The sequence below is a fragment of the Anser brachyrhynchus genome, assembly GCF_964034855.1.
Source record: "Anser brachyrhynchus genome assembly, chromosome: 11".
Taxonomy (NCBI): Eukaryota; Metazoa; Chordata; class Aves; order Anseriformes; family Anatidae; genus Anser; species Anser brachyrhynchus.
Window position 1 is genome coordinate 14,575,775 of NC_137706.1, and position 13,211 is coordinate 14,588,985.

The following is a 13,211-nucleotide window of genomic DNA, read 5'->3' on the forward strand; positions in this document are numbered from 1 at the left end:
CATCCCCTCTGAATGCTTCCCTGGGCAGCTGCACGCGGGGCCAGCCAGCCAGGAGGCACGGGCTTGTGTTTGCGGAGGGTAATTGTGTGCACCTTATTTATTGTGGAGTAAAGAAAACAAATTAAGGCTGTGTAATTATAGAGACAGGCACACTTTTAAATAAAGCTTAAGTAGTCAGATTTCTATTTAGGAAATTAATAATTGCCATTTCTGCTTGCATTTAGAAGCCCTTCTTAAGCTATCTTTGGAGGTTTATACATGCTCGAAATTGGTTTGTGGGCTGGCGAAGGCACAGCTCCTGTCAAAGAGCACTCGGTGCTGCCTGCCAGAGCATGATGGCACTGAGGACAGAGCTTTCTCCTTTGGTCTTCACCAAAGCATCTTAAAGATGGAGTCCCCGAGTACAGCCAGAGAGGGGCTTCGGGAGTATTTTGTGCAGGCTGCACTTTTTTTGGAGTATCGTGTGATTAGATGGTCCTCTGTTCTCCAGAAGTTTTCATCTGTGTCATCCTGTTAGTGGTGTGTGTGTGTATGTATATATATATATATATATTTTTTTTTTTTTTCCCCTTGACAGCCTTCTGGTTGTGTTGCTTTGAGGGTGGAGTTGGCCTTGGTGTCGTGGCTGGGCTCCTGCAGCTGTGCAGCGTCACACGAACTGGTGCCCTGCTAGGGGAAGTAGTCTGGGGCTTTGACACAGGACTTCCCAGGGGCGTTTATGGTTTTAGGCTTCGATGGGAAAGAAACTGGGCTGTGTCCCCTGAAAACTGCGGTGGCTGAGGCAGCTCAGGGTTGGCAGGTTTCTCTGTATGTTCTTCAGTGCTGTTTTGGGGCAGCACTTGAAGCCTTCCAGCAGCCGAGGCCCGCATGCTCACAAGGGCCGCAGGCAACAGATTTGCAAGGCTGGCAAGGTTCACCTTCCTTGCTCTGTGCGTCTGGGAGCTCGATCGAGATCTTACACTAAATAAAGAAATAAACAAAATATCAGACTTTGAATCATTGCAAGTATAGCACCGTTCCCTCTCAGTCATGGCTTGAGGGTCGTTTTCCTGTGCTTTGTGTTTAATGATCTATTGCCTGGCTCTGAAGGAGCCACTCGTGGATAGGAGGCAGAGTTAAATTCTCTCCTTTTACTCTCCTCCTGTAAACAGCTCCACACCCTTGACTGCTTGCAATCCATCGCTTGGTCCTGGATGTACGATTACCCTTTCTCTGTCTTCCCGATGACTTCTCCATGTTCTGTCCTTTCATCACTACGCTGCGCTCGTATTCATCTTGGCAGTCTCCTCCTAATCCAAACTGTCATGTGTTAATTGTTTATGATTTCCTTTCTGTACTCTCGAGCTACTGCAGTCTAACAGGGCCTGTGTATCAGCTGGGGCACAGTAAATGACTATATGTGAGCTCTTAGCTCGCTGGGAGTATGAAGTAAAATGTGTTTAACTAAACCAGCTCCTTGATAATTTATTGTGTTTTATTTTGCGTTTGCAGAGGACTAAATGGGAACTGTTTTTTTTTCCCATGACTCTAGACAAAAAAAAAAAAAAAAATATGAGAAAAAATTAAATGGCCTTTCACTTCTGTTAGCTGAATGTTCCTTCCTTATTCCTTACCAAGCAGACAGTCTGGTTACCATTAGATTCCAACTTGTACTCTAAAGATGTTACTGCCCGAATGCCTTCCCGGAGCAAGCCTCCGTGCTGTGATTTACTTGGAGGCGTTTTCCCCCATGTCTCTCTAGTTCTTCTGTAAAATGATGGGCTCACTTATAGTGCAGTCACTAAAATAAACAGCAGCGTCTCCTCTGCTTCCATAAACCTTCCTGTCTGACTCCCTGCCTGCTCTGTACCCTGGATGAGCGCGGCGCTATGCTAATCACCAGCGGTGGGTTTGATGGCGTGTTCATTCCCGGCTGTTACCGCAGGTGACTGATAAGCAGTTAACAGCAGCTACTCATTTTCCTGCAGCGGCAGAGGCAGGTTCTGGGTTATATCAGTCATTCTGTGCAAGGCCAGAGGAGAGCCCGGGTCCCTGCAGGACTGTGGCTTTCCTTCAGGCTGGGTTGAAATCGTTTGACCTGCGTTCGGAGGGCTGGGTATAGGATTTCTGACTGCAGGCTGCTTCACTGAGCTGTGGACAAGGTTTATTGCATTATAATAGGAGGTGGAACAGTGAGTTTGTGTATTATACACTCTAATGGGACCTGAGAAAGAAACTTTCTAACTCAAGTACTGCGCATCCTTGGGTAGGATTTATCCCGCCTTAATTCTCCACCTGGAATAACAACATTTGCTTTCTCTACTTTTATTCGATCTGTTTGCAGCGTAACACCTGGTATGCTTTCTAGTGATATCCAGCCTTGAATTGTGGGATGTGGTTGCAATGTAAGACGAGTTATAGTAACGCTATCACAAATATTTGTTGCTTACTCAGGTTCTTATGTTGTGCCTATCACTCTAGTACCTGGGCTCTCAGGATTTTGCTCTGGCTTTGGCCCTTCTTCCTTCCTTTGAGATGTTGAAATGCTATTTCTAGCTGCGTTGTGTGGCTGTGGGATTTATTTCCCTTTCTGAAGATTGACCAGTTGTCTTCTGGCAGATGTGTGAAAGGGGAGACTGCAGTTCTGGAATGTGTCTGTTTTACCTTTCTTCCCTTTAAACAGGCTGCAGATGATGTTGGGGATGTTTTGAAAGATGTTGCCCAGCTGTTTCTTGTTATGGGGGATTTCTCTGGTCTCTTTACAAGCCTTATTTCAGGTTTGGGGCAAAGTATTTCAGGATGGGGTAAAAAGTGAACTCTAAATGTACAGTTTTTTGGGGGAGGTGCTCATTCTCTGTGACGTAGTCCACGTTGTGCAACAACAGCCTGACACGTCTTGTTGTGAGCTTCCCTTCAAAGAGACACCAAAAGTTCCTCTTGGATGCAGTACTGAGGTGCAGGTGTAGCTGTGTTGTAGTTAAGCCTCACCCCATCTCTTTTGATGTCTCAGAAGAGAAAACCAGCCGCACAGGATGAGCTGATTCCAGGTGACTCGGGAGTGACAATGACCAGGTTTTGTTCCTAGGCTCCTGGGGTCACTGCAGAATGGAGGCACTCCAGAAACCTCCTTTAGCTGTTCCTTTTGCTTTCTCCCCAAATGCTGGGGCTCAACAGACCAGATATGGTACAAGATATGTCTTATGTTCCTGGGCCAATTTAAGAGTTACTGCACAGGGAGGAGGACTTTCTCCAGAAGGGACACGAGGGCATGGAAAGCTGCTGGGAGAAGGAGAGAACAGTCATGGCAGGATGAGTGAAAGCTGTGTGACCACACAAATGATCTCACCTGGGATTTCTCTTTCCATGATACTGGTTTTCTAACAGGCTGATTGCAGGGATGACTTTCCATCTTTGATGTACAGGCAATAAGCACCAGGGCAGAAAAATAGAAACATTCAAATCATATGTTATTTGAGCAATAAGACACGACAGGGCATGAATGATGGGACATTAATTCATGATGGTGTGTGACTAGGCAAGAATTTAAATGTCATAAGTTAGGCAGTCGTGTGTTTTATTGGAATTATAAAACTTTATTAGAAAAACGTAGGGAGGGGGGAAGTTTCCCACCAGCCCAAACTCTCCTTGTATTGGTGAAGGGACGAGCTGTGAATTACTGGGTGCGAGAGGCTGGGATGTTGATGAGGCTGGGATGTTGATGTAGGAGCTTCACGTCTGTCTTTGCCAGGAGCTGGGGGTGACCAGAGGATGGAAGCTGAGGGGCAGAGCTGACCCTCGGGTTGAACAGGGAGTGTGTTGGATGTCCTCTGTTGTGCGGGGAGCCACGAGGCCACGTGCCTGCACGGCCTCCCCGGGCAGCGTGTTCTGCGCGGCCGTGCTTCAGCACCACGGACAGGGCCGGCCTCGCTGCCCTCCGCTCCTCCGGCCTCCATCCCTGGCCTCCTGCCTTCCTACCCAGATCCTCCTGCCTGTGGCCAAGCCTTGCTGCTTCAAACCTCCAGCCCCTGTCTGGCCTTTCTGCCTCTAACCGGGCCTTTCAGCCTCCAGGTTTTCAGGCCTCCCTGCCTCCAACCTTGTCTTGTGCCTCCAACCCTGTCTTCTGCCTCCAACCAGCCCCAGGCACACTGAGTGCAGCCTCCTGGCCCTCCCTGCTTCTCTGCTTGCACCCAGGCCTCTCTGCCTCTCACCCAGCCTCCCTGCCTGCCCTGAAGCCTCCTGGCTTCCCTGCCGCTCTCTCAGCTCCAACCTGGAGCATGGCCTCCCTGCCTCCTCTTCCTTTCTCTTGCATCCCCTCCCTCCTTTTCCAGCCCCAGGGCAGCGAGGGGAGCAGTGGCAGTGCACACCTGGCTGTGCGTGCAAGCTGTGCAAAACAACCCCGTGTGAGTCCACAGAGGAGAGCCCGGCCCGGTTCCTTTGCCAGCGACACCTTTATCCTTCTGTCCCTCCCTCGGTACGAAGCGAGGCTGCCGAGACGTCTGTCTGACAGATGCAGTATAAACTTTCTGAACTGCAGTGGCTCCTGGCACCGGCTTTGTTCTGCAGCAGGAGTGGAATCATCCTGCAGCACCGCTACCCGGCAGCTGGCTGGGGCTGAGCTTACTAGAGAGCTGCCATCCAGCCTCGCTGCAACCGCAGCTTGTGGGGCTTGGTTAAATGTTTGTTTTACCCAGTTGTGCCTGTTGATAATTGTGGGCAATTTGCTATCTCGGAATAATGAAGGAATGCCTGCTGCAGTCTGAAGCACTCTGTGCTTCGTGGTGATTATGTTTTTCATATAAAAATACTCCTCACGGTGACCAATATTTGTAGATAAAGGGTGGAGGAAAGATACTTCTCCTCTCTAAGTACGAGATGTATTGAGAACATGAAAAATATTCTTGAGTTGTTTTTTTTTTTTTTGACAGAGCTAATTGCCAAGGACAAAACATGTTTCTGCTGTTGGCATGGCTATAAGTGAGCGCTGTAATAGGCAGGATCTGGCTGCCTTTAGCCACCAACAGCCCCCTGTTGCCCTGAGCCAGGTGTGCCTGGAGCCACAAGGTGCATCATGCCAAGGCTCGGGTGTAGCTGTAGGCAAGTCTCCGCTCAGCCCATTTCTCCCCGTGTGTGTGTGTGCGTTCAGCAGCTGCAAAAAAGAGCATTTCCACCCCCAAAAGGCTACGCCCGTGCTCAGGTGTGCTCTCAGGCACCTGCTGCCTCCCTGCTCCCCGCGGATCCCCGGGGGGAAGCAGCAGCCTGGCGCGAGGCAGCTCCCTGCTCGGCGCTGTCTGTCTGCTAGGCTGAGGGTTTGGCTGACGGGGCGCAGCGAGAGCGTGTCGGCCTCGCCTCCCGCTGCGGCCAGGAGCCTCCACACGGCACGGGGCAGGCAGCTGCCAGCTCTGCTGGCAGGCAGCGTGGTCCCCGTGGAGGAGCGTGGTCCCCAGCCCTGCACCCTGTCCTCCCCCCATGAGCACAGCCCCGTGCCCCCAGCTCTGCGCCCTCGCAGGGTCCAGCCTCTGCTCCCCGCAGACGGGAGGACGCGGGCACCTCGCGGGGAGGACGCGGGCACCTCGCCGCCCCCAGCAGGGAGGTGGGTGAGTGCCGGGGGGCTAATGGCAGCTCTCTTTTCATTAGCTGCTGTAAACATGGCTCTTTGGCAGCCGCCGCCTTTCCTGAGCCCAGGAAGACCATTTTTCCTTTTATCTATAATTTAGTGAAGTGTCAAGCCGCAGAAGTTTGAACGGTAATAAGCAGCAAAGGAAACTTATTTATTTGCTGCAAAGGTGGGTTTCGTTCCAAGGCTGTGGCTTTTTTTTGATGCTTCCCTCACAAGAAATGTTGGCAGCTCATGCAAAATCCTTGCAGGGTGTTCGTGAGGCCTTCCCCAGGCAGCTCACTGCTGCGGCTCCCGCTTGGCTTTGGGCCTCTCCAGCCCTTTTCCCATGCTGGATCCATGTGGCCAAGGGGTGAGGTATGGAAAAATGATGGAAAAAGGGGTCTGGAGAGAAGGGCGGGGTTTAATGGGGTAGGGAAATATGCCTGTATCGGTTCTACGGGAAGTAAATATAAAGGAGAAATGGGTTTGCTAGGAAATACTTGGGAAACGTGCTTGCAAATTAACCAGAACCTTCCTCTCCCCCTTCAGCCTGGCTTTGGAGGCAATATTAGAATCTTCCTAATTATTTTTCTTGGACAAGTTTTGCGATCCTGATGATATTAATTATTCTTAAAGGTCAACAGCTCTCACTTGAATCCCCTTCTGTTCTATCATGTAATCAGTTAATTAATTGGAAACCATTTAGCGGTGTCTGCCGAGAGCTTAGCCCGCCTTATGCCCTGTTGTTTTGCTGTTGCTGGGAGATATAGGTGTGTGTGTGTATATTCATTTTTGTACCCCTTCCTTTCTTCAGAGGACCTGAAGGGCCCTCGTTGCTGTCCCAGCCTCTCTCCGGGAAATGCCCGTTAAGGGTTCTCCATCCTGTGCTGTCTCCTTGTGCCGTGTCTCAGCGCAACGGGGTGGTTTTTCTCTCCGGCAGCCGTCTGGTTTCCTCTGGGCCTGCTGGAAACCTGTGAGTAGGAGGCATTCCCCCGTCGCTTGCTGTTTCTGTCTTGAAGAAACACGCAACGTGAAGCAAGCAGGCAGGATAAACCCAGCCCCTTGCTGGAGCTGTCGGCTGGCAACCCTTTTTTCTCCATCAGTACAAATCTCCAATATTATTTCCGTGTGTCAAAGCAGGAGAAAAACCCATTGTGGAGTTATATTCCAGGCCTAGGAGGACTACAGGTTGGGAGAAAAGAAGCAGGGTGGGCTCAAAACATCCCTGAGGACACCTCGGTGGCAGGAGGACAGCCAGGGGGAAGGGTTGTTGCCTGTTGCATGTTAATTTTCTTTTCCTTGAGCGGGAGCCTGGCATGTTTTGTGGATGCTGCTGGACTCTGCCCTGCGGGGAAGCTGGCAGGCAGAGGGAAAGCGACTGCAGGGCTGACCTAGCTTTTAACCTTTCCTCGAGTCCTGGGAGAGCCCAGATGTCTGCAGAGAAGAGCAAGTGTAAACAGCACACAACAAATGTAGTCGGGAGGGCTGGATCGCTGCATCTGATCCGCCTCGGAGCACGGGGGATGTTATTACCCACATCTGGTGGCTGCTCCCATCTGCACCGCGCGCTGAACCAAAACCGTGCGCAACAACGAGCTCCGAGGGACGGTGCCTCCAAACAAAGCTTAATGCAGCTGGGACATGCCTCTGACGAGATGACTTGGAGGGTGTGGAGGCATCACAGGGTCAGGGATGGCCTTTAAAGTGCTTGGGCCCGGCTGGAGGCAGCAGCAGGAGAGGGCTGGCCACGCTGGCAGTGGGAGGCGAGGCAGATGTGCCGCGGAGCTGGGGCGGAGGCGTGGTGCCGCACGCCCTCGCCCTGCTCTGCTACTTCTGCTTTTTAAAGCTATTGTTTAAAGAACAATGTGGAGGAGCGGCCCCTCTCCACCTCCTTCGATCCTGTTTCAGTGATGTTCGGGATTTGCAAATCATGGTCTTGTAAGCAGGAGGCGGGGAGGGACGCGCGCTCGGGGTGGCAGGGTTTCTCCTTGCCTCCCCGATGAGGGTCTTCTGCTCTCCTCTGACGCAGGAGGCTTTGAGTTTGGGAGACTGTTGCAAATTCTGGCTCTAGCCTTAGAACGAGAAGTAATTTGGGGTGAATGAGATAACGTGATGGGATGCACCGTGTGAGTTCAGGGGCCTCGTGGAGCATGGCACAGTGCCGCGGACGTGAGCAAGGAGGGAGTTGCAGTGTCTGAGCTCCCAAGGGAAGATTGAACCTTGGAAGCTTTTTTACTCTGCTGTGTCTGGAGCCTGGGCAGTTCCTGCCCTGCCTAACCCTGCTTTCTGGGTGTGCTTGGCATTGCCTGGCACTTTTGTGGGCTCCGCCTCAGGCGTGTCCTGCTGGGGCTTGGTGCTGAGCTGTCGGAGATCTCAATCGAGCCCAATGTCTGCAGAGCCTGACTTGTGGTGAGGCCCCTACTTCCACAGCTTCTGGGACTGGCTGGGGTAATTTTAGCACATTCATTAAGAAAGGACAGTTCGTTTTTTCCCCCAACGAACAAAGCTGCTTACTACACAGGGAAGGGAGGGAGGGTGACGGGGAGGGCGGGAGCTGGGGCACGTGGTGCTGCTTTTAGAGGTCACTGGAGTCATCTGCCAGAGATGGGTAAGCCCCAGAGTGACTCTCCGGCATTTTGCTGTTTCAAACCCAAAATTTCAGTGCCTTGCTTGCTGCAGAGATGAAGCCTGGATGTAGCTACCCCTATACCTCCAGCTGCCATCCTCGTCCTCTCCTGCAGCCGCCTGTACTGAGCCAAATCCCCAGCGAGCTGTGAGATGATGGGAAGCACCCCCTGTGCCGGACAGGGCGCCCAGGGCACTGGAGGGACCAAAGGTGTCGGCATGGTGCCACTGGCACATCCCGTGCTGGGGAGGGCAGCTGAGGGGGTACTTTTCACCTCGAATTTGTGCCAGGCTGTTGCTTGAGTTCCTCCAACCCCACCTGCTCCGCGCAGTGAATCCCACGATCAGGACGTCCAGAGCAGCACCGTGTTATTAAAATACGTGGAAGACTTGTCCCATGCAGGAGAAAATGTGTCAGGTTGGAAATAAGGGCGAGTGGAGGAGGGACAGGCGAGGAGAGTCCCTCCCCAGCAGTGTTTCTGCCACCGCGTCGGGCTGAACCATATAATATAGCTTACAGTTTAATTACAGGGGCTCTTGCTTGTTGGTGTCATTAATGAGGCATCCGGCTTAATTTAGCTGAATAAAAATGGCTTTAATAGTGGGAACTCTTTTGGCAGCTGGGTAATTGAGGGAAAAGAAGAACACGCTGCCTCCTCATTCAGGCAAGTCCCCTCGCTCCAGGGCTGCATGGGTCCAGGTCCCTCTTTCGTGTCCCTCCCTGCAGCTTCGAGACCTCCTCGGGAGGCAAAAAGCCCCCTGGCAGCTCTTTCTACAGGCTGCCCTGGGGGAAGTGGTGTCTTGTGAGTGATGGAGAACACGTCCCACGGCAAAGCAGCGGCTTGACAGCGTTATGGGAGTGCTGATGGCAGCTCCGTCCCGAGGCACGCTCGTGCTTGCCGCCGTGAAATATGCGGGGAAGGCGTTTTGCTCCTCTCCCCCTGTGTCTCCTCGGCTCGTGACGTGCCAGGTTTTATTACAGGTGGAGCTGATGCACAGCCTGTTAGAAAGGTTGTCTGGCACGCTCTGCTCCACGACCGCTTCCACTTCCCTGCAACTGCCAAATTTTAATTGCTCAGGCTGAAGTTTTCTGTGTTGGGTGTCTGCTCCTGGTTGAAGGCTTTTTTTTTTTTTTTAATGGTTTCTTTGTAGTTTCAAATAAAAGCTGTTCAGGTGGTAGATGGGGGAAATGGGCTGTTTGTCTCAAGCCAGAAAACACTGGTGATGCTTCTGTCCCAGCACCTGCACCCTCCTGTGGAGGGGGGAATACTGCTCGTTAAGGAGCAGGCTTTGCAGGAAAGACTTAATTTTGCTCTCCCCATATGCGTGTGCCAAAATTCAATTGAATTAAAAAGCAAGAAAAAGAAATCTCTCTGGTATTGCTTGGAGACTCCTGTAGTGTTCCCAGGTAAGTTGCCTGAGTTTCGTGTGACACCCACACTTTCCAGCCTTGTGGCACCCAGCTTTATTTCTCCAGGGTCTCACATAGGCAGAACAGATTTTGATCCACTTCGAGGGAGAAGTTTGGCAAAGGATTTTTGGAAGCAGCTGGGGGAGATATGGGCATCAGCTCTTATTGGGACACTGGGCTGGAAGGATGCAGAGGCTGGGAAGATCGTAAGAAATTTGTGCATGGATGAGGAGTTTGGGGCTGAGGAGTGTTTGGGGGGTGGCTGGAGAGTGATGAGTGGAAGGCGGTCTCAGGTCACTGGAAATGTTGGGGACATGGAAGCGATAATGGACTTCTGGCCTTCCAAGCAGAGTGAGCAACTGGAGGTGGGAGAGGGCTAGTCCTGGCTGGGGAAGGTCTTGCTCTTCCCCTAATCCTCCTCTCCTATGCCCTACAAACGCTGGGAAGCTCGGTGCGCACGGCTGAGGTTAGAGCGCGGTGGGAACCTTGCGAGCGCCGAAGAGGAGTTACAAAATGCCAGAGCTTCGTTCACCCGTGGAGCTGTAATTTAATCTCCTTGTGTGCATGTACTGTGATACCGTCTCTAATTACATAATCACACGCTATTTTCCCCAGGAAACCTGCCCCATCCGGCGCAGGGTATGGATCTATTCTGGGGAGAGATCGGGGCTGGGCGGGGAGGTTTTTCTGCAGCAGCTCCATGTCTGTGCAGCCAGTGGACGGACCCTTTGCACCTGCACACCCGGTCCTGGCATTCCTGACCTTTCCAGTGTTTGCCTTTGCAACCTAAACGTTGTGTTTCTCTCCCCACGCTAATACCAGGGGCCATTTTACGAGGGCCTTGTTGACATTTTAAGGTGTCTGGGTGACAAACGCGCTCCTCCCTGCCCGTGTCCTGCCTGCCCTGACACAGAGCTGCTGGTGCGTCCTTCCCGACCTGTCCCATGGTCAGATCAAGCGGTGCCAACCCTGCTAGGGTAGGGGCAGATGTCTGCATGAAGATGCTCCTCCGCTGCCCCTAACCCTCGCTGTGGGTCGTGGCTTTTTGGGGCAGGTGGGCGCTAGGAGCGGGTTTGCAGAGAGCGGAGGAGAAAAGCGGAGCGCATCTGCCTGGCAAAGCTGCCTGCATTAGTGAGGGCGCTTCCTTTCTCCATCTCTCTGTGCCCTAAATTGTAATAACATGATCATGCTATTTTTGATTCCCTTATTTGCGTGGAAAGCCTGTTGTTTTTTCTCTTCTCTTTCAGAATCCAATTTTCTCTTGACATTTCTGCCTAATGTAGCAAAACATGACCTTTGAGAAAGGACATTCTAGCAAGACTCACTCCCTCCTCTGCATCTCTGCCTCTCTCCCACATCTTGCTGTCTCTCCTGCATCCCCTTTACGCTTCTTTCTTCTCCCTGTGTAGGGGGAGGGAGTTTACTGTCTCACTTTTCTCTAGAAGCGAGCTGCTCCTTCCCCTCCTACTTTTCATCTGTCTTTGCAAACTTCCCAGGTGCCGAGTGCTCCGGGGTGGATAAAGGAGGGAGTTCTGTGATTTTTTTTTTTTTAATTTTTCTTCTGCTTAACATCACTTGCTATTTTTTGCTGCCTTCCTAAACTTTGTTGGCGGCTGGAAGCAATTTGTCTAAAGCCTTAGGAATGGTGGGATCTCAGTCGTGTGAAGTAAGGAACCTGTGGTTTGCGGGGCTTTACACAGCAGGGTAGTCTGATGCGAGGCAGAGCCAGGATTTAATGATGCAGCACCGTGCCATCGGGGTGCTTGGGCTGGTGTCTGCCAGGCTCAGGAAGAGCCTTTGGCGTGAGAGCTGCAGCAGCTCCTAAATTCGGAATTTGGGAGCTGGGTTTTGCAGGGGCACGTGGTGGCGGATGGGACGTGATGGGAAGGGAGCTGACGGGGATGGGATTGTGCTCGGTGAAGGAGGATGCAAGGTGCCCCCTCCTGTGTTTCCTGGAGCTCCGGATGCTCGCACAGACATGGGAGGATTTGGGATTTTGCCAGCACATGCGGCCACCCTCCTCCTGCTCCCCCAAAGGCCGCCTGATTTCGTTATCTCCTTCTCACCCTGCTGGCAACCCGAGGCTCTCCTCTTCATGCAGCTGCCTCCTCCCTGCTTAGCCTGCCCCAAAAAACACCTCTTCTCTTTTGCTTTTAGTACTTCTCAGGTTCCTTTTTGCGCTCTTTTATCCTCTCTGGCTTCCAGCCGAAGAGGTGATATCCACCAGGTCACGAAGCTCTCCTGGGTAGATGAGGTTTGTTTTTAAGTTTTTGATGAGATTTATGTTTTGGCAAGTTTGGGCAGATGGAGGAAGGGACAGGGAGCTGTCAGCTGCCGTGGCGGTGACGCCCCTGGGTGCAAACAGCCATAACGGGATGCTTCTAATGCACAGCCACTAAGTATTGTGTGATGATGCCTTGGGTAATCATAGTTCTGTCACTTCAACCTGGTCGTTAATATTTTTAACACGATGTTTGTACTTAACTTTTTGTTCGACTTACAAAATTAGGCTTGTTCTTTCTGCGTATGGTTGGTTGAGCTTCAGATTCGTGGGCAAGAATCAGACAAATCTTTTTGTTTTCATTATTATTTTAACACTCCAGCAGGATACAAACCATTTTTCCCTTTGGGGGTAAAAAAAATAATAAGAAGAGAACTTCCCTTCAGGTTCATCCTCATTAAAATCTCTCATTAGGAAACCTAGAGTTAGGTCCTAAACTGTTTGACAGCCGTGCAGAGGATGACAGGCTCTGTGGTGGCAGTAGGGTCACGTGCAGGGGGAATTATTTACGGTGACTTCTTTTTTCCTGTTAATTTTCAGAGACCTTTCTGGTAACCGGCTCACCACCCTGTCATGGCAACTCTTCCAGACGCTGCGGCTCTTCGAACTGTAAGTCCCATCCCGGAGGTACCCCCTGGGAGAAGAGGGAGGCTGAGAGGAGGAAGGATCTTTATATAGAGCTGTTTTGAAGCCCGTGAATAATTACCTAGAAGTCCAGTGGGCAGCACCTTCCCTGGGAGGATTCCCTGGCTACGGGAGCACCGGAGCAGAACTGCTTCTCTTTTAACTTCGTAGGGGCTGGCTAATTAACATCAGGATGATGAACAAGTTGTTCCGGGGGTAGTAAATGGCTGGCTGACCCTGGGAAAAGGTTAGAAATACTCTAGAAATACTCACTGGACCAGATTTTGAGTGTATCTTCCCAAAGACTTGGTCCTTGTCTATTGGAGGGTAACACCAGCTGTATTTCTTTAGCTGCCAGCCGTTCTTTAGAAGACAACCCTGCTTTTTAGGTGGATGACTCCCTCGGTCTCTAGCAGTTGAGGTGCCTCCCCGCTCCCGTGTGGGTGATGAGATGGGGTCTCCCCTGGGGCAGCAGAGCCCTTCAGCCTGCTGAATTATTGATGGAGCGTTCAGTGCTGTGCTCGAGGAAAAAGTGGACGTGAAATCAATGGAGCGTTGCCCTGATGACCTGTTTTGTTGAATTTTAGAAATAGTTGTTTGGTGGGACTATATATATATATATATATATATATATATATATATATATATATATATATATATATGTAGGATTTCTCCCAGAGGATCCTGGGAAGCTC

The 13,211-nt window shown here is 51.4% G+C and overlaps 1 protein-coding gene across 9 annotated transcripts in view; it reads left to right on the plus strand.

The window, feature by feature from the left end:
* Window positions 1-13,211, plus strand: part of NTRK3 (neurotrophic receptor tyrosine kinase 3) — a 207,510-nt gene that overhangs the window by 33,859 nt on the left and 160,440 nt on the right. For all 9 annotated transcript variants that reach the window (XM_080607080.1, XM_080607078.1, XM_080607079.1 and 6 more), the window contains one exon: window positions 12,433-12,501. In XM_080607080.1, the coding sequence (XP_080463206.1) occupies window positions 12,433-12,501 (69 nt within the window). The remainder of the gene's footprint in view (window positions 1-12,432; window positions 12,502-13,211) is intronic.